Source organism: Muscardinus avellanarius (genome assembly GCF_963383645.1).
Source record: "Muscardinus avellanarius genome assembly, chromosome: 17".
Classification (NCBI taxonomy): Eukaryota; Metazoa; Chordata; class Mammalia; order Rodentia; family Gliridae; genus Muscardinus; species Muscardinus avellanarius.
In genome coordinates this window covers 51,912,016-51,935,580 of record NC_137803.1, presented here as the reverse complement: position 1 = coordinate 51,935,580, position 23,565 = coordinate 51,912,016, and the positions used below count along the sequence as shown (strand labels likewise).

Sequence of the window (23,565 nt, the reverse complement as noted above, 5' to 3'; positions counted from 1 at the left end):
ACAGAGCCTCGGCAGGCCGCTGCTGTGGCACAGAGGAGTGTAGCTGGGCCCCAGGAGGCAGGACAGCGGGTCTGAGCTTCAGAGACCTACAATATTTCTGGGTTTTGGCTCCAAGCTGTGGATGCTCTATTCCCTCCTTGCCTCTCTGGGTCTGTCTTGTTCTTTGTGGGTCTTTCCACCAGAGGGCAGGCAGGCAGGGAGCTAGGCTGCCCCATGGATGCACTCTTTCAAGGGCTTGGTCGCTTTAGTAAAACTACATGTGGAAAAGGGCTGAAAGGTGTCATCTTGGGAACAATGATTATTATTATCAGCTTGTAAAAGTCACAGTGACACCTAGATTCTTTATCTTCACTGTAGTGATCATGTTGGGAAAAGCAGTTACCATTTCCTGGCTGCAAGACCTTAGGCAGATCCCTCTCAGCCTCAGCATCCTCTTCTGTAAAAGAATATTAGCCTCACAGAGATACGGCTGAATGAGAAAACAGACAAGGGAGGTGAGCATGAGGGTGGCTAAAAGGTGCTTAGATAATGTTACCTGGCCGGGCGTGGTGGCGTACGCTTGTAATCCCAGCATTTGGGAGGCTGAGACTGGAGGATCTGGGTTCCTGGCCAGCCTCAGCTACTTAGTGAGGCCCTTTGCAACTCAGTGAGACCCTGTTTCAAATAAAGAATAAAAAATAGGGCAGAGGTTGTAGCTCGGAGGTCGAATGTCCCTGGGTCCCATCCCCAGACCCACAAAAAAAAAAAAAAAAAAAAGAAAGAAAGAAAGAAGGAAAGCGAGCAAGCAAGAAAAAAATGATAGCTGGACCTGAGTAGTATTTAGCATGAACATCAAAAAGTACCTTACTTTGTTCTTTGGTTCACCAAATAATTTCTTCTACCTAGTATATTTTATTTTAATTTTGTGGTACTGGGGATTGAACACAGGGGCATTCTACCTCCGAGCTACATCCCCAGCCCTATTTTTATTTTTATTTTTATTTATTTATTTATTTATTTATTTATTTATTTATTTAGGTGGTACTGGGGTTCCTGGAAGCCCTTGTACCTCCGGGCTACACTCCCAGACCTATTTTTTACATTTTCATTTTGGAAACAGGGTCTCCTAAGCCAGCGCGCGCGGCTGGCTTCGAACCTGCGCGATCCTCCTGTCTCTGCCTCCCAAGCGCGGGGATTACAAGCGTGCGCCACCACGCCCGGCCTTCCAGCCCTATTTTTAATTCTTTATTTGGAAACAGGGTCTCACTGAGTTGCAAAGGGCCTCACTAAGTAGCTGAGGCTGGTTGTGAACCCTGATCCTCTTGTCTCAGCCTGCCAAATTCTGGGATTACAAGTGTGCGCCACGGCGCCCAGCCCTAGCCCTATTATTTATTCTTTATTTTGAAACAGGGTCTTAGTAAGTTGCAGAGGGCCTCTCTAAGTAGCTGAGGCTAGCCACGAACCTATGATCCTCCTGTCTCAGCCTCTCAAGTATTAGAATTCCAAGGGTGTGCCACTACACCCACACCTGCTTTATTTAATTGATTTTCCCCAGTGACTCTGTGGGAAAATTGCTTGGTGACCAGGTTGGAACAGCCAATAAAAAGGAGAGGTGTGAGTCACTTGTGTATTTCATTACTGGTGATTACTTCTCCAGACTTGCTCTGTGTGTGTGTGTGTGTGGGGGGGGGTACTGGGTACTGAACTCAGTGGCACTCTACCTTTGAGTTACACTCCAAGACCTACTTTATTTTATTTTAAAATAGGGCCTAAGTTGCTGAGGCTGGCAGTGAACCTGTGATCCTTCTATCTCAGCCTCCCAAGTACTGGGATTACAAGTATGTGGTACCACGCCTGACTCAAATCTGATTTTTGAACCTAGGGAGTTACATGCCAATTAGAACATTATTGTCAAATTTAATTATTTATAAGTTGATTATCTAACTGTAAATAGGACATTTTCCTCTCTGTATGCCTCAATTTCAGTTTTATTTTTCCTTCTTTATAATAATCTGAGATTTCATTTTCACAATGAAATGATGGAAAATAATTAGCTACCCTCTGTCCAGTTTTGGAGAGAAAAGGAATGCAGAAAGAAAAATATTTTAAAATGTAATTTTTTAATACTTCTGGGCAAAAATAGTTTTAAATTGAATAAATCAATATGAAGTGGAAATTATCTCTGTAACACTTTAAAACAAAGCTTTTAGCTCAAGCTGGAGAGTATTTAGGATACCAGAGGGACTCCAGATAGTGGAGGAGAACCCCAGTGGAGCCAGGGAGGAAGGGCAGGGGAGGAAGACGAGATCCATTAATGGAAATACTACCGCCGACTTTGTGCATACATGTGAATATACCATTGTCAGTCTGGACACTTGGAATTGAGAGGGAGGGAAATGGGGAGACGGGGGGGGGGCAGCAAGTGCCGTGTGTATGTATGCGTTGTCAACATGATCTACATTATGATGTGAGATTCTAATGCACCAATAAAAAACAGAGAGAGAGAGAGAGAGAGAGAGAGAGAGAGAGAGAGAGAGAGAGAGAGAGCGAGCGCACGCACTTAGCTTGAAGAAAATGACTTACAAGGTTATGTAGTTACTATTTTTGTGCATGCCAAGTGGAAAAAGGTTTTCATTTATTTTGTAGAGCAAGTGATAAACAGAGGACAGATGGATGGAAGCCGTGTGGAGACTTGGGGTCAATGTAAGACAAAGTGTAGCGAGGGTTGGCTGAAGACTAAGAGGATCAGGTAGTAATGAGCCCCATTCCTGGGGTGTTCGACTGTACTTTATTACAGAAAGGACTCAAGTATAATAGAAAGTACTCAAGGATGGCTAAGCAGGGTCTCTCCAACTCTGTTACTGTATTTGAGTATATATGTATATATATATGTATATATATGTATGTATGTATTTTATAGATAGATCATAAGTTGGAACATATGACATGATTTTTTTTTTTTTGGTGGTTTCCTGGAAGCCCTTCTACCTCCAGGTTACACTCCCAGACCTATTTTTACATTTTTATTTGGAAACAGGGTCTCCTAAGCCAGCGCGCGCGGCTGGCTTCGAACCTGCACGATCCTCCTGTCTCTGCCTCCCAAGCGCGGGGATTACAAGCGTGCGCCACCACGCCCGGCTGACATGATTTGTATTAGAAACTAATCTTGTCATCGTTTTTAGGCTTCTAAAGATTTTTTTTAAAAAAGCACTAAAACTATTCTCTTCCATAGAAGTGAGGGTAAGACGTGTAAGCTCCTTATCTCTATTGTCTTCTCATGCATGGGCTGCTTCCATCTGCAGACTCAGGCCAGATGGGGACCGATTCTGTTCTAACCGGAGGCCCCAAAGAACCTTGCCAGTGACATATGAGGTTCAGTATCAAGACAGCTTAGCTACCACCTGACCCACAGCTAGCGCTTTAAAAGTTTTGCAGGGATTATTTAATTTGACTTTCACAGCAATCCTATGGCAAAGGCATCATGATTCTGGCTTTACAGATGAGGAAAAGGATTCAGGGAAGCTAAACAACTTGCTCAAGGTCATGTAGTTAACAAGACAAAACTGAACAGTGCTTCATATCCCTATATCCATATTCTCATAACTACCAAGTCTCCCCACTCAGAGATCTCAGACTGGTTCACTAGCTAGCTTCTTGGAGCTGCTGTGCTGCCCGTGAGCCTAGGCACCACGTCTACAATCTTTTAGTTTCCAGGCCTGGATCGTTCTGTGCTGCAGACTTCCAGACCTCCTTGGTGCTCTGTCCACGCCACAGGGAATCTTCTGAGTGTCCACTATGTGTAGAGGGACCAAGACCAAGTCTCTGTCCTCCACAAGTAGCAGTGCCTTTCTATGGCCTTTTTTTTTTTTTGTATTGAAGATTATTGAATTCAGAGGCATTCTACCTTTGAGCTACACCTCTAGCCCTATTTAATTTTCATTTTGAACTGGGTTGATGAGAGTCTCACTGCTTGCTGAGGCTATCCTCCAACCTGTGATCCTCCTGTCTCAAGCCTCCCAAGTACTGGGATTACAGGCATGCACCACCTTGCCTGGCTAATATACGCGGAGTGTAAACATTTTTTTTTTTTTTTTTTTTTTTTTTTTTTTTTTTTAGCAGTACTGGGGATTGAATCCAGGACCTCAAACATGCTAGCTAAATGCTCCGCCACTGAGCCACATCCCAGGCATGTCGGCTTTCTGCTACTGCCTCAAAACCCTCAGAATTCTATGCTAATGTGTTCTTTCTCCCATCATCCACTCTGGATCTGCCCTTCCAGTCTTATACCTGGGAGAACATTTGCTTTGTGGGTCCCAGCAGCTCTGTGTTCAAATCCAATCTATGGCTTCTGTTAGAGAAGGCTCTTTATTAGATAGCCTTTCTGTTGGTTCAAAGAAATACTAATTAGTACATGAAGAGGACTAGGAAGAATGAGTGGTGAGGAGTCAGCCTCAGTTCTGGGTAAACACAGTCAGAACTTTGCCACTCTAGGAAATATTATTTTAATAAGGAAGATGAGATGAGTCAGACACTTTGTTGATAAGAAAATAGACTAAATAGCTATCTTAGCTAGTGATAAAAACATCTGACTCATACCAACTCTACTTGGTAGACACAGGAAAGAAATGAGGATGATTCTCTTTTTTTTTTTTTTTTTTTTTTTTTTTGGTGGTACTGGGGTTTCTGGAAGCCCTTCTACCTCCGGGATACACTCCTAGACCTATTTTATATTTTTATTTGGAAGCAGGGTCTCTTAAACCAGCACGGCTGGCTTTGAACCTGCGCAATCCTCCTGTCTCCGCCTCCCTAGCGTGGGGATTACAAGCGTGTGCCACCATGCCCAGTGAGGATGAGCTTTTTAGTGATCATATCTTTATCTCTTTACTTAGAACAATGTGGAAAGAAAATCTTTTCAAGTTTCAAATCAAGAATATTAAGTCATTTGAGTGTCTGATTGTGGCTTGTTTTGTGATTATGCTTCTTCAGCACAAATTATTAAAAAGGTCTCCATTTAATTCTCAGTGATAGAGTTACAATGAAGTCATTCCTATTACAGCTCAGATTCCCTAAAGCTCAGATCAAATGTCAGCTGAGTCATTTCAATACAACTTTATTAACATCCTGTACAGTGAAGCTCCGTAGAACAGCAGTACAAAATTATAAATCAGATTTATCTAAAAATATTTAGAAGCCAGGGAGGTGGTACGCACTTGTAATCCCAGCATTTGGGAAGCTGAGATAGGAAGACCGAGATTTGAAGAAAGCCTCAGCAACTTATTAGTGAGGTCATTTGCAACTCAGTGAGACCTTGTTTCAAAATAAAAAATAAAAAATAGGGCTGGGGGTGTAGCTCGGAGGCAGAATGCCCCTGGGTTCCATCCCTGGTACCACCCATAGACAAAAATAAATTAGAAATGTGGAAGGTGTGATGGTATACACCTGTAATCCCAATACTCAGGAAACTGATACAGGAGGTTCACAGGTTTGAGGCCAATTTCAGCAAGTTATTGGGGCCCTCAGCAACTCAGAGAGTTTCAAAATAAAGTAGGGCTGGGGTCTGCCCCTGGATTCAATTCCATTACTTAAAAAGTGATATCAGGCAAATATTCTTATTTTATAAATGCAAGAATTTTCTGATAATGACTTAATGTGTCAGCTGATATTTTAGAACAAGACATTGGTTTCCAGATGCTTTATCTGTAACATATTTTACCATATGTGGGCTTTGTTTGTTGTTGTTTGTTTGCAGTACTGGTTATGGAACCCAGGGGCATTCTATCTCTGAGCTACACCCCTATTTTTTATTCTTTATTTGGAAACAGGATCTCACTGAGTTGCAAGGGGCCTCACTAAGTAGCTGAGGCTCTCCTTGAACCACGATCTTTCTGTCTCAGCCTCCCAAATGCTGGGATTACAAGCATTCGCCACCACACCTGGCTATATGTAGGCCATTTTAATGGAGACTTTTACAGAATAATCGCGCGTGCGCGCGCGCATGTGTGTGTGTGTGTGTGTGTGTGTGTGTGTGTTACTGAGGATTGAAACCAGGGGCATTTTACGTCTAAGCTACACCCCATCTCTATTATTTTATTTTGAAATAGGGTCTCACTAATTTGATGAGAGTCTGTGTCATCACTTGCTGAGGCTGTCCTTGAACCTATGATCCTCCTGTCTCAGCCTCCCAAGGTGCACACCACCACACCCGGCTTTCTTTTTATTTTTTAACTTCCTTATTACTTGTAAAGTAAGTCAGGACTGGTTATCACTTTTGTCATAATTATGACATTATTTGTTTACTTAGAACAGAACAAAGCCGGCAAAGTCTATGTTTTCTGAGGGCAGAATGTGAACTAACCTGACCTGGATAGATAACAGCCTCTGGTTATAAACTCACAGCACACAGTGAAACCAATTAGGATTTGAGAACACAACACAGGGAGTGAACTCTATAAAAACGAAAATCCCACTGCTCCCCCAGCAATCCTTATTTTATAAAACATGCTTTTCCCAGAGAACTTACTGTTCCAAGCTAGATGCTTAAATTCAGAAGGACCCCATGAGATGCAGCCTTGCAGGGTGTGCCAGCCACCTGCTCCCTACCGGAGCCTGGCTGGGCCCGCCCTCCGCACCGCCAGGCCGTCCACGCTGACCAGGTTATCCTCACTCTTGAGGAATGAAAGCCGCTGTGGCCTGTTGTGGTTACCATGTTGTGGTTACTGCTGCAGTGTTGGCTTTCTTTTTAACTTGGTTTCAATGTAATCATTTGAAATATCATTTATCAACTTAAAAACAAACATTGCCTGTGGCATATGGATAATAAAATCTGCTTTATATGCAGATTTGTCAAAGTGCCAGAAATTATTTCTGAAGGGTGTAATGATAGAGGCTTGATCATTTTGATGATATCTTATGCTTGAGTTTATTGTGCCTGGTCATGGCCTCCATATCAGATTAACACAATCTAAAGCCAGGCGTGGTGGCGCACGCTTGTAATCCCGCATTTGGGAGGCTAAAATAGGAGGATTGCAGTTCGCAGACAGCTTCAGCTACTTAGTGAGGCCCTCTGCAACTCAGTGAGACCCTGTTTCAAAATAAAGAATAAAAAATAGGGCTAAGAGAGTAGCTAGGAGGTAGAGGATCACGCAGGTTCGAAGCCAGCCTCGCTGACTTAAGAGACCGTTTCCCAAAAAAAAAAAAAAAAAAAAAAAAAAATATATATATATATATATATATGTATTTCATATAAATATATAAAATTAGGTGTCTGGGAGTGTAGCCTGGAGGTAGAAGGCTTTCCGGGAACCCCAGTACCATCACCAAAATAAATAAATAAATAAATAAATAAATAAATAAATAAATACATATATAAAGTAAAAATAAAGAATAAAAAATAAGGCTGGGGGTATAGTTTGGAGGTAGAATTCCCCTGGGTTCTATCCTCAGTACTGAAAAAAAAAAATCATATAAGTCCACAAGAAAATATTAAACTTTAACCCCCAAATGTCAGGTCCAATTGTACAATTATTTTTCTAAACTACTTTTTATCACAGGAGTACTTTTAGGGCCATCTAAAGATAAAGTCTTCAAAACATTCTTAAAATACAAGCCGGGAGTGGTGGAGCACACTTGTAAGGTTTTGGGAGCATTTGGGAGGTTGAGACCAGAGTATCAAGGTTTGCAGCCAGCCTCAGCTACTTAGTGAGGCCCTTTGCAACTCAGCGAGACTCGTTTTCAAAATAAAGAATAAAAAAGGCTGGGTGTGGTGGTGCATGCTTGTAATCCCCGCGCTTGGGAGGCTGAGACAGGAGGATCGCATGGGTTCGAAGCCAGCCTCAGCTACTTAGTGAGGCTTTCAGCAACTTAGTGACACCCTGTTTCCAAATAAAATATAAAAAAAGGTCTGGGAGTATAGCCCGCAGGTAGAAAGCCTCTGGGTTCTACCCCCAGTACCACCAAAAAAAAAAAAAAAAAAAAAAAAGAATAAAAAATAGGACAGGGGGTGTAGCTTGGAGGTCAAATGCCCCTGGGTTCTATCCCCAGACCTGCAAAAAAAAAAAAAAAAAAATCTAAAAATACAATTTTCAGTCATAGTAGTGCCAGACACATGATGAAAGCACAGAAAATACTGAATGCTGAATGAAATAATTATAAAAATGTAGGAACCTGAAGAGTTGTCAGGCTTATTCTGCCCAGCTTCCTACCTGTCAGAGGAAGGCCCAAGAGGTTGGTTTGCTTGTTCAAAACCGCACAACTAATTATTGGCAGAGCTGGACCTCGTACTCTGGATTCTTGACCTCAAACCTACTATCCTCCTAAACTCTTTCCTTCCTCCAGTTCCTCATGAGCTTAGGCTTCTAAAGACTCAAGAAGCCTATGGCCAAAGCTGAGGGTTCCCATAGCGACCCATTATGTTTATGTCCAAGCATTCTCTTAGCAAGTTAATGTCAGGGAACACCTGCCTGGGCGTCATGACTGGTAGAAATCAGAGTGACTTTCCCCTAAAAACACTGTTTTATAGTCATGTTTCCTTAATCTGAAATGTTTTGTTAAACACAATTCACAACAGCCAAATTATAGAACCAGCTTAGGTATCCATCAACAGATGAATGAATTATGAGACTGTGGTATGTACACACAATGGAATTTTACTCAGCCAAATAGAATAACAAAATTATGTCGTCTGTAGGGAAGTGGATGGAACGAGAGAACATTGCAGTAAGCGAGATCAGCCGGTCTCAGAAAGTGAAAGGTTATGTTTTCTCCCATATGTGGAAGGTAGAGAGAGAGAAACTGGAAAACGAAAAGGACTCCAGATAAAAGAAGAGAGACTCCAGCGAGCACTGGAGGGGCCCAGAGAAGGGCGGCGCGGGGTGGAGGACTTGACGAAGGAAGGAAACAGCTCAAATAACGTTGCGTATATAATGAAATGATCAATACTAATCTCAATAACATGTCTGAGGAAGGGGAGGGATGGGGTGGGATCCACAGGGAACATACCAAGTGCTGCACACCTGTATGCTGCTGATGATGGTGATGATGGTGATGATGATTGCGGTACCAGGCATTCTACCTCCGAGCTACACCCCTAGCCCTATTTTTATTATTTATTTTGAAACAGGGTCTCACTGAGTTGCAAAGGGCCTCACTAAGTAGCTGAGGCTGCCCATGAACTAGGATCCTCCTGTCTCAGCCTCCCGAATCTAAATCTCATTATGATGTGTAATTACAATACACCAATAAAAGTATATTAAAAATATAAAATTAGCCGGGCATGGTGACGTACGCTTGTAATCCTAGTACTTGGGAGGCTGAGAAAAGAGGATGGCAGGTTTGAAGCCAGCCTTGGCTACTTTGTGAGGCCAGCCTCATCAACGTAGCAAGACCCTGTTTTAAATTAAAAAAAAAAAAAATAGGACTGGAGGTGTAGCCCCGAGAAGAAAACCTCTGGGTTCCATCCCCAGTACTCCTCCCAACCTTACAAATACATGCTTTTTTTTTTTAATTAAAAAAAACCCAAACACTAATTAGGGCAGCACAAGAGCAGCTAAATGTCCTGATTTTCATTGGAGAGCTCTGGACCACTCATAAAGTGCTGCCAGTGGTATCTTGCATTGCTCCTCCTTTAAGCACCAGTTAATCAGCATGCCAGATGTTAGCAGCTGTTGTTAATGAAGTCTCAGTGGCATCACAGTTGCGAAAGATGAAGACACAGAACCTACTCATGATGCCAAGGGCACGCGCTTCTCTTTGGCTTGGTGGAAGAAGGCGCGGGCAGCACGTTAGCAGAGACGGGGCTGATGTCTGGCTCTACTTACGTATGTCCCAGGCTAGCCAACACTCATTACTTCGGTGCAGTCATAATTTATTTGGACAGAAGGTGGCAGAATGTGTACTTGAACTGAGACACTAAACACTCGAGGTTTAAAAGGACTCAATTGTGATTTCAGAGGTTTTCTGGTGAGTCCAAAGCATTGGATAGGAGAGACCTTAATCAAAGATTAACTTTTCATCACAGAGGCAGAAGGGTTTAAAGAATGCCTAGAGCTGACGGGGTATCTCAGGTATGTGCAGCAAGAGGGCACCTGGCCCTCCCTGTCTCGTGCCCCTCTGGCCGGGAAAACTTCCCTAATGGACATTACCTGCCGTGGCTGGTTGACTTTTGCTCCTGAAGACAACAGTAATCGGATGACATCCAGGTAACCACCTTGGGCAGCCAGGAAGAGGGCAGTGGCTCCATCCTGAAAGATAGCAAATGAAAAGTGTTAAAAATTATTCTTTAGGTTTGTTTTAAATGAAATTTAGATGAAGACTACATTCAATGCAATTTGTATCCCCTTTTGAGTTTCTATCCTTTTGTCAATGAAGACATGAGTGTTATCCAGGCGTGGTGGTCGGCTCCTGTAATCCCAGTACTTGAGAGGCTGAGTCAGGAGGACCACAGGTTTGAGGACAGCCTCAGCAATGTAGCAAGACTCAGCAACCTAGGGAGATCCTGATTCAAAATAAAAAATAAAAAAGACTGGGATATACCCCAGAGGTAGAATGCCCCTGGGTTTAATCCAGTAACACACACACACACACACACACACACACACACACACACTGTTAGACAGGTAAACAAAGTTCCCAAATCTAGTTTGTGTGTTTTTAAGAATTGGGAGTAAAAGTGTCCTTTCAAGTTTTTCTACATCTCTTCTTTCTTTCCCCCTTATCCATGTCTCCCCAGCATGCTGTTTCCCCTAAGAATTAACAGGCACGATGGGTGCACACACCTGTAATACCTCTATGCGACATCCCCAGTACTTAGGAAGCTGAGAAGGGAAGACCACAAGTTTGAGACTAGCCTCAGCATTTACCAGCCCTTCGCAACCTGCCAAAACCCTGTTTCAAAATAAACAAGTGAAACAGGGCTGGGGTGCTCAGAGGTAGAATACCCCCTAGGGTCAATTCCCAGGATAAAAACAAAGAAAAAAGAAGAAAAAGAAGAAAGAAATCAAGAGAAGGCATGATGAGCTGAATCTGTATCTCAGTGGTACAGTGGTAGGGCAGTGCCTAGCATAGGGCAAGGCCCTTAGTTTACCTCTACACACACACACACACACACACACACACACACACACACACACACACTGCTTTCAGAAAACCTGCCCTAGCAAGAATCTCCATGAAGCTGCTCCCTGCCAGCCAAGCAGACAGCAACGCCTGTAAACACAGAGGCCTTCCTGCAGAAAGCCCAAGCGCGTTCTCTAGTTTTCGTGAGTTTTATTTTTAACTCGGTGTCTATGACTTCTGGGCACTCCTTTTTTCTTGAAACGTGTCATTCAGTGATTGTGGCACATGTCCTGGTTGGCTCAGAGCTCCTCTCAGATGGTCCCCTCACCCGGAGAGCCCTCACAGAGCGGGTGAACTTCGTTCTTTCTAGACCAACATGGAAAACCCAAGCACACCTTAGTGGAAAACACCCTGTGAACCCAGCTAATTACACAGCTCCAGACCTTTCCCTTTGAGTCCAGCCAGGTGTGTCACCGGGTGGGTGCTGGATTCCCAGTGGGTGTCAGCTCAGTTGCCAGAATGTCCTCAAGGCAGTAATAATTAAAAAACATTTGATCAGCCTGTACAGATTTTTTTTTTCAGTATTGGGGATGGAACCCATGGGCATTGTACCTTCAAGCTACACTCCCAGCCTTATTTTTAGTCTTTTTATTTATTATATTTTATTTTTGCGAGTCTGGGGATGGAACCCGGGGCATTTGACCTCCGAGCTATACCCCCTGCCCTACTTTTTATTCTTTTTTTGGGGGGGGGTGGGTATTAGGGGTAGAACCCAGGGGCTTTTCTACCTCCAGGCTATACTCTCAAACTTATTTTATACTTTATTTGGAAACAGGGTCTCATTAAGTTGCTGAGAGCCTCACTAAGTAGCTGAGGCTGTCCGTGAACTACGATTCTCCGGTCTCAGCCTCCCAAATGGTGGGATTACAAGCATGCGCCACCACGCCCGGCAGTCTTTTTATTTTTGAAACAGGGTCTCACTGAGTTGCAAAGGGCCTAAGTAGCTGAGACTGTCTGTGAACCGTGATCCTCCGGTCTCAGCCTCCCGAATGCTGGGATCATGAGTGTGTGCCACCATGCCCGGCTTGGCCTGTTACAGGTTTTATGCAGATGTTTGATGCAAGGATAAAATTTTCAGCCGTATTGCTCCAGAAAGTCTACCATGCCCTTAGTGGCTGCCTTCAGTAATTTTCTGAAACTGACTACCCATGGATTGAATTTTTCACTGCATGTCACAAGTTTTAGTTTTAGACATTTTCAGGGATCCTTGACCTCTGCCCCCACCCCAAATATTTCAATGTGTGTGTGTGTTTGTGTGGTACTGGGGATTGAGACTAGGGAATTCTACCTCTGAGCTACATCCCCAGGCCTTTTCTTTTAATATATATAAGCAAGGTTTCACTAGGTTGCTGAGAGTATCGCTAATTTGCCAAGGCTGGTCTTGAACCTTCAATCCTCTTGTCTCAGCCTCCCAAATACTGGGTTTATAGGTATGCACCACCAGGTCCAGCTTCAATTGTTTTTAGCAGAAACATTAAGACTATGTGGGTAAGGGTAAAGGTCTTAAAGTAAAGTAGAAGTTACTGATGTAGGATAGAAGAAATAAGTAGGTAGAAAGGAGACAGGCAGGAAGGAAAAGTAAAATATAACTTTAATATAAGAACCTGGAGCTGAAGTGCTTCAGCCTCTAGTCCGCAAACCCGTTCTCTTTCCCAGGCCTGACTCTCTCAAAAATTCCTGAGAAACCTATAGATCCTAGAGTTAACAATATTTCTGGAAAACCTATAATTTAGGACATTCCAACTTATCTGTCAATCAGCTAATGAGGACCCCAATCAGCCTGAAGACCCTAAGGCTGACCAGACCACCTGCCCACCATAAACCACCTTAGGACTACCAGACTGAGCTCACCCTCGCATACCGTCTCTAGCCCACCCCTCATGAAAGTCCCCTATAAGAAGAGAGCCCTGAACTCCCCAAAATGCCTTCCTCATCTTGAGGGGCCTGCATTTTCTCCTGAATGTGTATTTCCTCCGCTTTACCCCAAATAAACCTCTGTCCATGTCTCTAACTGGCACGTGCTCAAATTCTTTTCTGTCACATTAGCCAAGGACCCTGCAGACCCCAAGTTCCTGAGCTGAGGACTCACCCCAACATTATGATGTATGAAATTTTTTCCCCTTCTTGTTTCTAGCTTATTATTATTTTTCTGTCTTTTCTTTTAGGTTCTGGGGTTCAAACCCAGGGCATTGCACTTTCAAGGCAAGCACTTTGCCACTGAGCTACATCTCAGCCCATGAAATTTCTTGAGTCATCTTATAACAGAGGAAAATTGGGGGGAAGGTCTTCCCCCAAATTCTGCATTTTATTTGATTTTTGGTATAAGAGATTGAACCCAGAGGCATTTTACCTCTGAGTTACCTCCCCTCCCGGCCTTTTTATTTTTTATATTTTTTATTTATTTTTATGGTACTGGGGATTGAACTCAGGGGCATTCCACCTCCGAGCTGTACCCCTAGCCCAATTTTATTTTATTTTTTATTTTGAAACAGCGTCTTGCTAAGTTGCTGAGGCTGGTCTACAACTTCGATACTCCTGCCTCAGCCTCCCAAGTACTGGGATTACAGTGTGTGGCACCATGGCTGGCTTATTTTTTAATTTTTGAAACAGGGCCTCACTAAATTGCTGAGGCTGGCCTCAAACCTTTGATGCTCCGGTCTCTGTCTCCCGAGTACTGGGATTTCAGGATTTGATGCTTGGCTTCAAACTCTACATTTCTTAGATTATATGCTACCCAGAGTCTTCCGGAAGAATATTATCTAGTGAATACACATTCTCCATCCTCAGTCAATTCGGATTGCTATAAAAATCACAGATAAATCTCTCTTTCCAACGACTCTGGCACTTCCAGTTCCGACTACACATACATACACTAGTGTACGCTCTCAGGCTTTGTTTATATATAGCCAGAGAAATAGCAAAGCTTTAGACTTGTGTTTCTCGAGTTGTGACCTCACACACTCTGGTTCGTTGGCCTGGGATAGGCCTGGGAATTGGTATATTTTAAAGCTCCCCAGGTGCTTCTAATGGGCATCCAGAGTTAAGAATTTCTCCTTTAGATCATTAACAAGTAATTCAGACATTCTACTGTTAACACTGAAGGCTCAAAGCTGTTACAGATTTTGAAGTACAGAGGGTAAAGCTAGTTGCTATGGACTTCAAAGAGGCCCGGGATTTGTCAGAGTTAACAAGGTAAACTCTGGAAAGGATATTCAAATGGAACGTTCACACCTGCACAGCTCATTCCTTGGCTAAACACCCAGTGGTAGGAGAGCCTAAAATACGGTTCCTAGATAATTGGAATCCTAATTCTTCCCCTCCTCTCTGTGAGACTCTGTCAAGCCACGTCATCTTCCCCATGCTTAATTTTTTTCCTAAAAAATCCAGGATAATACTTGCTGTGAATGTTATGGAATTACAGTGACAATTCAAAGAGCCCCTGGGTAATGTGCTAATTGCCAATTAGCTGCAAACAGACCCACACTCAAAGTGGGTGTCTTTCAAAGTACTGTGGCACGCATACATTCCACAGGTTCTCATTATCTAATCCCACATCTCTTTCAAATACCTTGAAAGACCTCTTTGGGCCCTTCTCACAAATAAACCTGTAACAGGAGAGTACATTGTGGGTTCAGCAAGTCCATATGCTGGCTTGTCGTGGTATGAGAAAATACGTTTCATGTGATTCTGAAGACTAATTGCATAGGCACCTGAAATGTCTCAGACCCACAGACTTAAAAGGGAGAACACAGCACTATGTGGTTGTTATATAGAAAAAGCATATCTGCTCAACTCTTTTTTCTCCTGATGTTTTAAAGTCCCACTTTCATTAAATTTTTTTTTGTGTGTGTGGTTCTAGGGATGGAACCCAGGGGCTTTCTACCTCCAGGCTACACTCCCAGACCTATTTTATACTTTATTTGGAAACAGGGTCTCACTGAGTTGCTGAGAGCCTCACTAAGTAGCTGAGGCTGGCTTCGAACCTGTGCGATCCTCCTGTCTCAGCCTCCTAAGCGCCGGGATTACAAGCGCGCGCCACCATGCCCGGCCTTCATTAAAATATTTTTGAAGTTGGTTACTCCCGGCATCTCAATTTCAGTGTTATGTATGAGGAGCCCCCTTGAAACACACTCACATAAAGTTGGTCATGGATGTTGGCTCCGTGTTTCAGCAAGGTCTCCACCACCTGCATGTGCCCGTACTGACTGGCAGCCAACAAGGCGGTGCCCCCGTCCTGTGGACAGGAAAGTGTAACCATCAGAGATGTGCAGGCGGGCAGTTCACTCAGCAGCTGCCCCCCACAGAGGGAGAACTTGGTAACAGAATCTCCTCATAGATAATAGCAGACTCACTTTTCTTTTATCCCATTTGCTTTTGCTTTATCATGATAGTTTTCATCTGTGTGTGTGTGTGTGTGTGTGTGTGTATGTGTGTGTGTGTGTGTGTTTGTGTGTTTTACTGGGAGTTAAAACCAAGGGTGTTCTACCTCTGAGCTACACTCTCATCCATAGAGCTACACTCTCATCCCTACTTTTATTTGTTATTTATTATTTATTTATTTATTTATTTATTTATTTATTTTGTGGGACAGGGGATGAAACCCAGGGGTATTCTATCTCTGAGCTACATCCCCATCCCTATTTTTTTATTCTTTATTTCAAAACAGGGTCTCACTGGAGGGCCTCACTAAGGAGCCGAGGCAGGCTGCAAAACAGCGAATCCTCCCTTCTCAGCCTCCCAAAGTACTGAGATTACAAGTGTGCACCACCACGCCCAGCTTCCTACTTTTATTTTTTAAATTTGGAAACAGGATCTCACTAAGTTGCTGGGCAGCCTTGCTGAGTTTCTAAGGCTGGCCTAGAACCTTAAGATCCTCCTGTCTCAACCTCACAAGTACAAGGAGTATTAGTGTGTGCCACCACACCCGGACCACAGAGTTCATCTGAAGGATGTGGTTATGTTGTTAACACTTAGCTGACTTGCTAGAGATGTACTACAGTGATTTCACCATGTTATCATGATTAGTTTAGAAATTCCCCGTGCTAAGTGAAGAATCATCTGTTTGCCTTGCCACATGGGAAACAGAACAGAGTCTGCACCCAGGCTTGCCAGTTACATGTTGGAATCATCAGAAGAGCCTCCCTCGGCTTCCAGCGGAGGCTCTTTTGACAAACTCTGGCTTCTCTCTGTGGTGCCACCCAGTTACAAGCACGGAGCGTAAGGCGCTTCTTTGCGGTGCGTCTCTGGGCATTGCTCTCATGGGGCAAGATCCGCCTCCATTAAAAGAGCAGATGCTGACAGCATATTCCAGGGGCCTCTCACTGTCTTGTTTAGTATTTCCCTCTGAACATGAGCCAATTTGTCCAGGTCTCTTTTAAAATATGGGCTGTAAAACTAAGTACAGCACTGTGAAATAGGTGTGCTCTGATGTGGAATGGGACGTTCCTTTCTTCTATCTACCCGACTCTTACTTTTGTGGCCTGAATCAGAATGAGCTCTTATGCCAACCACATCACACTACTGACTCATTGAGTTTGTGGTCAATGGAAACCATTCATGGTTTTCCTCAGGCGCTACAGGTAAGGCGTTATCTTTTCCCACCTAGAATTACTGAGTTGTTTGGCTCTGATTTGCTATGTGGACATTTCAATAATTGAAGAACATGTAATCTTCCTCAAAAATATGAATCATAAACATGATAGTGCGCTTTCTAAATCGGGTGTATATAATTTGGTAGTACTGGGGATTGAACTCAGGGGCATTCTACCTCTGAGCTATACCTCCAGTTATATTTTTATTAGTATTTTTTATTTTGAAACAAGGACTCACTCACTAGGTTGATGGAGTCTCTACTTGCTGAGGCTGTCCTCTAACCTTTGAGCCTCCTGTTTCAGTCTCCCAAGTACTAAGATTATATGGTGTGTCACCATGCCTGGCTTCTCGTTTATTTTTAAAACACATTTTATATTAATTTTTTTCTGTGGTGCTGGGGATTGAACCCAGGGGTATTCTACCTCTGAGCTACACCTCCAGCCCTATTTTTCATTCTTTTTTTAAATTTTAAAACAGGGTCTCACTAAGTTTTTGAGGGCCTTGCAAAATTGCTGAAGCTGGCGATGAATCTGTAATCCTCGTGTCTCAGCCTCCCGAGCACCGGGATTACAAGCGTGTGCTACCATGCCTGGTTTATATTAATTTTTTTTTAGGTCTAAAAACAAGGAGAGCAAGCATTGAAACAAAATAAGTTTTGATGACAGGATCTCTTGGAAGAAAAAGCTCTTAGACACCTGTAGTTGACCTAACGGAAACATCTGGACTTGCTCATCCTAACCCTAACCTACATTCTGTGGAATTCTGGGGCAGCACGAACTGGCTCAGGTGTGAAGGCTTTAAGCCAGTATCAACTTGTTAACCAAGAGGACTGAAGCAGTCATAGAGTTATATATGATCACTTTAGTTCAAAGAATTGAGATTTAGTTTTGCTAAAGTTTGTTTTTAATTTCACCCCTTTTATAATGAAAAATGAAATTATAATTAATATAAAATATGTGTATATTTTGTATTACTGTAGAATATTTGGAGGCTTATACACAGTCCGGTAGTAGACTTCAAAAAAGATAAAAACCCTATGTGAAATTCAGATCTACTTAAAGTTAACAATTTTAGGGCATACTGGGTGTTGAACCTAGGAACATTTTATATCCACTCTGCACCCCTAGCCCTTTTTATTTTATTTATTTATTTATTTATTCGTTTATTTATTTTGTGTGGTACTGGGGACTGAACCTAGGGACATGCTACTGTGCCCACCCTGGTTATACAGTTTAGTGACCCAGAGTAGGCACACTACTTCCTACTTCCTGTCTCAGCCTCCCCAAAAACTGGAATTACAAGTGTGTGCCACCTTGCCTGGCAACGGCATTTTAAAAGGAAAAAAAACCCTACTGGAAATGCCCTTGATATATAAATATCACATACAATGAATTTTAAAAACCTAAAAGTTTCCCACTTGGGAAAATTTTCAGGAATTTAAAAAATTATGCCAGAAATAAGTAGAACAGAATTAGAATTAGGCCAGAAATAAGCTAAAATTACGATTGGGCCAGAAATAAGACAATTACAAAAATCTTATGGCAATTCAAATTCTCCTATTAAAAAACATTATCGTGAGCAGGGCGTGGTGGCGCACGCTTGTAATCCAGCATTTGGGAGGCTGAAACAGGAGGATTGTGGTTCACAGACAGCCTCAGCTACTACTTAGTGAGGCCCTTTGCAACTCAATGAGACTCTGGTTTTTTTTTTTTTTTTTGGTGGTGGTACTGGGGTTCCTGGAAGCCCTTGAACCTCCGGGCTACACTCCCAGACCTATTTTATATTTTTATTTGGAAACAGAGTCTCTTAAGCCAGCGCGGCTGGCTTCGAACCTGCGTGATCCTCCTGTCTCCGCCTCCCAAGCGCGGGGATTACAAGCGTGCGCCACCACGCCCGGTGAGACTCTGTTTTAAAATAAAGAATAACAAGTAGTGCTGGTGGTGTAGCTCCGAGGTAGAATACCCCTGGGTTGCAACCCCAGTACTGCAGGAAAAAAAAAAAAAAACCACCAAAAATATAAAAATAAAAAACATCATGTAAAACCATACCATTGATAAAAAAAAAAATTGATCTTTTTGCAAGTCTCAGTTTTCTTATCTGTATGTCAAAAGTGAAAATCAATAGCCTCTTCAAGGGAGAACCGCAGCTCCTTGCCCAACAATACCAACTGTGATTATGTAGTGCATATTTCAGTGAGAAGAGCGCACGAAAAGCTGCCTGCCAAACCGCCATCTGCAGAAATCGCTCAGACTCTCTGGGATCATATTAACAGTTCAGACAAATCTTGTTATAGTATTGGGATTAATCCTGAAATAGCACAGAGTACGTGGCACTGGGAAGGTGGAGAGGCAGCTGCTACTGTGCCCACCCTGGTGGCTCAGGTTAGTGTCCCAGAGTAGGAAGCAACCAGTGAAGAAGTCTAAGTAATTCCTTGTGAGATGCTCCAGTCTTGAGTCCGGAGCAAAACTGCAATGTTTGGAATGGAATCCTGAAGACTGGCTGAGGAGCATCATAAATAACCCTGTGAAATCCACTTCCTTGGGCTTGAGAATCTTGTAAAAAAGGGAAAGGTAAATTTACAAATAGATGAGGAGAAAATTAATACCCATGACTTCTGAAATTCTTCAAAGGGCACGGAACCAAGAAGGCTCTTACTTTGGTCCTACATTCAGTGGATGCTCCAAATCCGAAGAGAAATCTCACGACGTCGTTGTGGCCTTGTTGGGCAGCAAAGAAAAGGGCGGTGGTACCTGACTGGGAGAGAGAGGGGCCGGCTTTGAAAGACGTTGAGTTAAATCACATTTGGTTTATACATTTTCAAAGAATACAAACAGTATCCCTGCATATACACCTTCTAACTTAGGAAAGGGTGACATTTGAACTGATCTATTCCTTGGTCAGGGAAGTGACCAGGAGAAAAGAAAATTTTATTAGTGTTTGAGGATGAATGGGGGTTCCCCAATAGATGTGGCCCAAACTCCTGGGACTTGTGAACATTACCTTACATGGCAAAAGGTGTCCTTGAGCTATTTGAGAGGAGGAATTTTTCCTGGGTTATCTTATTTTTATTTTATTTTTTTGGTGGTACTGAGGGTGGAACCCAGAGGCCTTCTACCTCCGGGCTATACTCCCAGACCTATTTTATATTTTTATTTGGAAACAGGGTCTCACTAAGTTGCTGAGAGCCTCACTAAGTAGCTGAGGCTGGCTTCGAACCTGTGCTATCCTCCTATCTCAGCCTCCCAAGTGCGGGGATTACAAGTGTGTGCCACCACGCCCAGCTTCCTGGGTTATCTATGTGTTGGCCCTAAAGCCAGTGACAAGTGTCCAGTGACGGGCGCCGCATTCACAACTGCTAAACCATGGAAGCAACTGTAATATACAGCTATGGATGAGGAGATAACCAACATGTGGTATAGTCATAGAATTATTTAGCTTAAAAAGGAAGAAAATTCTGACATACACTAACATAGATGAAACCCGAAAATGTAAAATAAGTAGTGTGTGAAATAAACCTGTCCTAACAGGACAAATACTGATTGATTCTACTCTGTTATCTAAAGAAGTCAAATTCATAGAACCAGAAAGCAGGATGAATGTTCCTAAGGCTTTGGGGAGGGATGGGGAGTTACTGTTTGGTTCATTTGTTTATTTTGTGGTATTGGGGATTGAACCAGGGGTGTTCTATCTCTGAGTTACATCCCAGCCCTATTTTATTTTTTAGTTTGAAACAGCATCTCATTGAGTTGCTGAGGGCCTCACTAAGTTACTGAGGCTGTCCTTGAACCTGTGATTCTCCTGTCTCAGCCTCCCTAATACTAGGATTACAGGCATGCACCATCACATCTGGCAAAGTTACTGTTTAATGGGTTCAGGTTTTCAGTTTTACAAAGTGAGCAGAGTTATAGAGATGGATGGTAGTGATAGTTGTGTTGCACTATGAATATATTTGTACCACTGAGCTATATATTAAAAATGCTAGCTAGGCAGGGCAGTACACACTTGTAATCCCAGTACTTGGGAGCTTGAGACAGGAGGATGACAGGTTTGCAGCCAGCCTCAGCTACTTAGTGAGGCCCTCTACAACTTAGAAAGACTCTGTTGCAAAATAAAGAATAAAAAATAGCACTAAGGGTGTAGTTTGGAGGTAGAATACCTCTGGGTTTAATCCCCAGTACTACAAAAAAAAATGCTTAAAATGGTAAATTTTGTTATGTGTATTTTACCACAGTAATTTTTTTCAAGTGTGAGGTGGGTGAAGTGGTCGGGCATGGTGGCACACACTTGTAACCTCAGTACTTGGGAGGCTGAGACAGGAGGTCATAGATTTGAGGTCAGACTCAGCAACTTATTGGACTCTGTTTCAACATAAAAAGAATAAAAATGGGTGAGATCACAGCTTGGAGGTAGAAAACCCCTGGGTTCAATCCCCAGTGCCCAAAACCAAAACCCCAAAAAAGCAAAAGAGCAAGGTGGAAATATCTGTGACAGAAAAGTAATGTGACCAGACAGGCTGGAGAGCTGTTGGCACCAGCTGAAGAATAATGTAGGAGCAGGAAGGGGCAAAGCACAGCGTCTCTCCGGAGCCTCCAGAGGAAGTACGCCCTGCCCACACTTTGATTTTAGACTTTTAGTGTCCAGATCTATGAGAACGTGAATTCCTGTTATTTTAAGCCACCGGGTACACTGTGATCTGTTAGAGGGGCCATAGAAAACTAGTATATTTGGGGAACACCAGCATTCATTAGTACAGGGAAGAATTCTGGTTACAAGATTCAGTGCTCCAGAGTAGAACACTATTGATGCAAAAAAGAACTTAAAAAATTCACCCCAAAACTTCAGTTGGAGCTCAGACTGAAAATAGGCTCAAAGCAGTACTCAAAATTGGATATGTGAGTGTAACAATGAACCCACTATTAGGTATAAATATAATGTGCCAATGAAAAGTCTTTTTAAAAATTGGGCATATTAGGAACTGGGTCTAGTGGTATGCACTACCACTTCTGGGCATTTACCCAAAGGAATGGAAACCAAAGTACCAAACTAATGCATACGTATCTATGCTCACAGTTGCACAATTCACCAGTGCCAAACTATGGACCCAGCCAAGATGTCCCTCAATAGATGAATGGATTACAAAATGCTCTTCTTAATCTGCAGAAGCTAGGGAGAAAAAGGGTCAGAGGAGAAACTCTAGATGAGCAAATAAGGTGACCTAACTGAGGGGGATGGGAGCGGAATTCCTTAAGGTACCTGATACTCATTCACAAACATATCAAAGTCAGTCACCAAGCCAAACATGAGAAGGAGGGAGGGAGAGGGAATGGGTGAGAATTAGTGAAGGCTAAATGAGTGATGTGTGCATGGATGCCTCCACCATCTTGTACTCCATTGAGACGTATGATTACAATGCACCGATAAAAAAGCAAATTATAATTACTTTAACAATCAAAACAATGTACTCCTTCCTTGACAAAACATACAATTCAAAACTATAAATCTGATACATTGAAAATCCGTTGAAATGTAATCATTCAAAAAATAAAAATAAAACCCTGGTTTCTTCTTTTAAAAATCACCATACCATACTTGTGGGAAAGACATTTTTCTCCTATGGAAATGCTCTTCAGTATGTGGAGGGGAATACATTAAATCACTTTGAATCTCACTATGATGTATATTACATTGCATCAATAAAAGTATTAACAAAGATGCCTGTCACTTTCACACTTAGAGCTTGCGATGAAGCCGACACTACGCTTTCCCAAGCACAGGGAAAGAAAACCCTCTTTTCACAGCTTACCTGGAGCTGTGCGAGTTGTGGGTTCTGACTCAGGTGTGCAAGGCTGAGGGGAGAAAGTCCAGAAAGCTGTACTGATCACCCTGTGATTGTTCCTGAGTGTGTGTGTGTGTGTGTGTGTGTGTGTGTGTGTGTGTCTGAGGTCCACCACTCAGAGCATCTAACACCTTCCCAGACAGAACCCTCTCCCTCCAGCTGCGCTCAGGAGGAGCGGCGATGTGCCCCTTCACTCAGCCTTCCTGCCTGCGATAAGGAGGGTTTTCTCCTTGGTTCCCTCAGACATGAGTGGGAAGCTCCTTTCCATGGCTTTCTGACAGGGGAAGATTCTGGGCTCCAGAAAGTGTGCAAACAGGTCTGGAGGAAGAAAGATGGACAGAGTCAGAAAACCCTCACCTTCTTAATAGGGATTCAATTTAGAGACTACAAGGGTCCTTTCTGGGAGTTCTTTTTCTTTTGGGGTACTGAGGATTGAACTCAGGGGTGGTGTACCTTTGAATCAGAGTCTCACAAGGTTGCAGAGGCCTCGCTAAGTTGCTGAGGCAGGCCGTGAACTTAAGATCCTCCTGTGTCAGCCTCACAAGTACTGGGATTGTGGTGTACGCCACCACACCCAGCTGGGTGTTGAATCCAGGGGCATTCTACCTCCAAGCTACACCCCCTGGCTATTTTTTATTCTTTTTATTTTGAAACTGGGTCTCACTAAGTAGCCGAGGCTCGCTGCAAACCTGCGATCCTCCTGTCTCAGCCTCCTGAGTACTGGAATTCAAGCATGCGCCACCAAGCCCAGCAAGGATTTGTTTTTCAGTAAGCTTCTTGAAACATCATTTAAAAAAAAAACTTAATGAGCCGGGAAGATGGCGACCGAGAAAAGCGGGGCTTAAGAGTCCCGCTAACAACCAATCTCCATTACCACAAAAAGAGCGCCTTTCATAGCCAGAAAACACCATCACCAGAAAACAAAAAAACCACCAGGCTCCAGAGAGAAAGCAGACTGAGAACAGAGCTCAGGGCCACAGAGGAGACACACGCGCCCGAGGACGCGGCAGCAGCGCCATACTGCCGGCGGCAGCGGCGAACACAGC

At 43.1% G+C, this 23,565-nt stretch overlaps 1 protein-coding gene across 1 annotated transcript in view; it reads right to left on the bottom strand.

The window, feature by feature from the left end:
* ANKRD29 (ankyrin repeat domain 29) overlaps nt 1-23,565 on the bottom strand; it is a gene marked incomplete at both ends in the record, with an annotated part of 56,624 nt that overhangs the window by 15,628 nt on the left and 17,431 nt on the right. Inside the window, 3 exons of the mRNA XM_080714713.1 lie at nt 10,119-10,217; nt 15,227-15,325; nt 19,339-19,437. Of these exons, the coding sequence (XP_080570839.1) occupies nt 10,119-10,217; nt 15,227-15,325; nt 19,339-19,437 (297 nt within the window). The remainder of the gene's footprint in view (nt 1-10,118; nt 10,218-15,226; nt 15,326-19,338; nt 19,438-23,565) is intronic.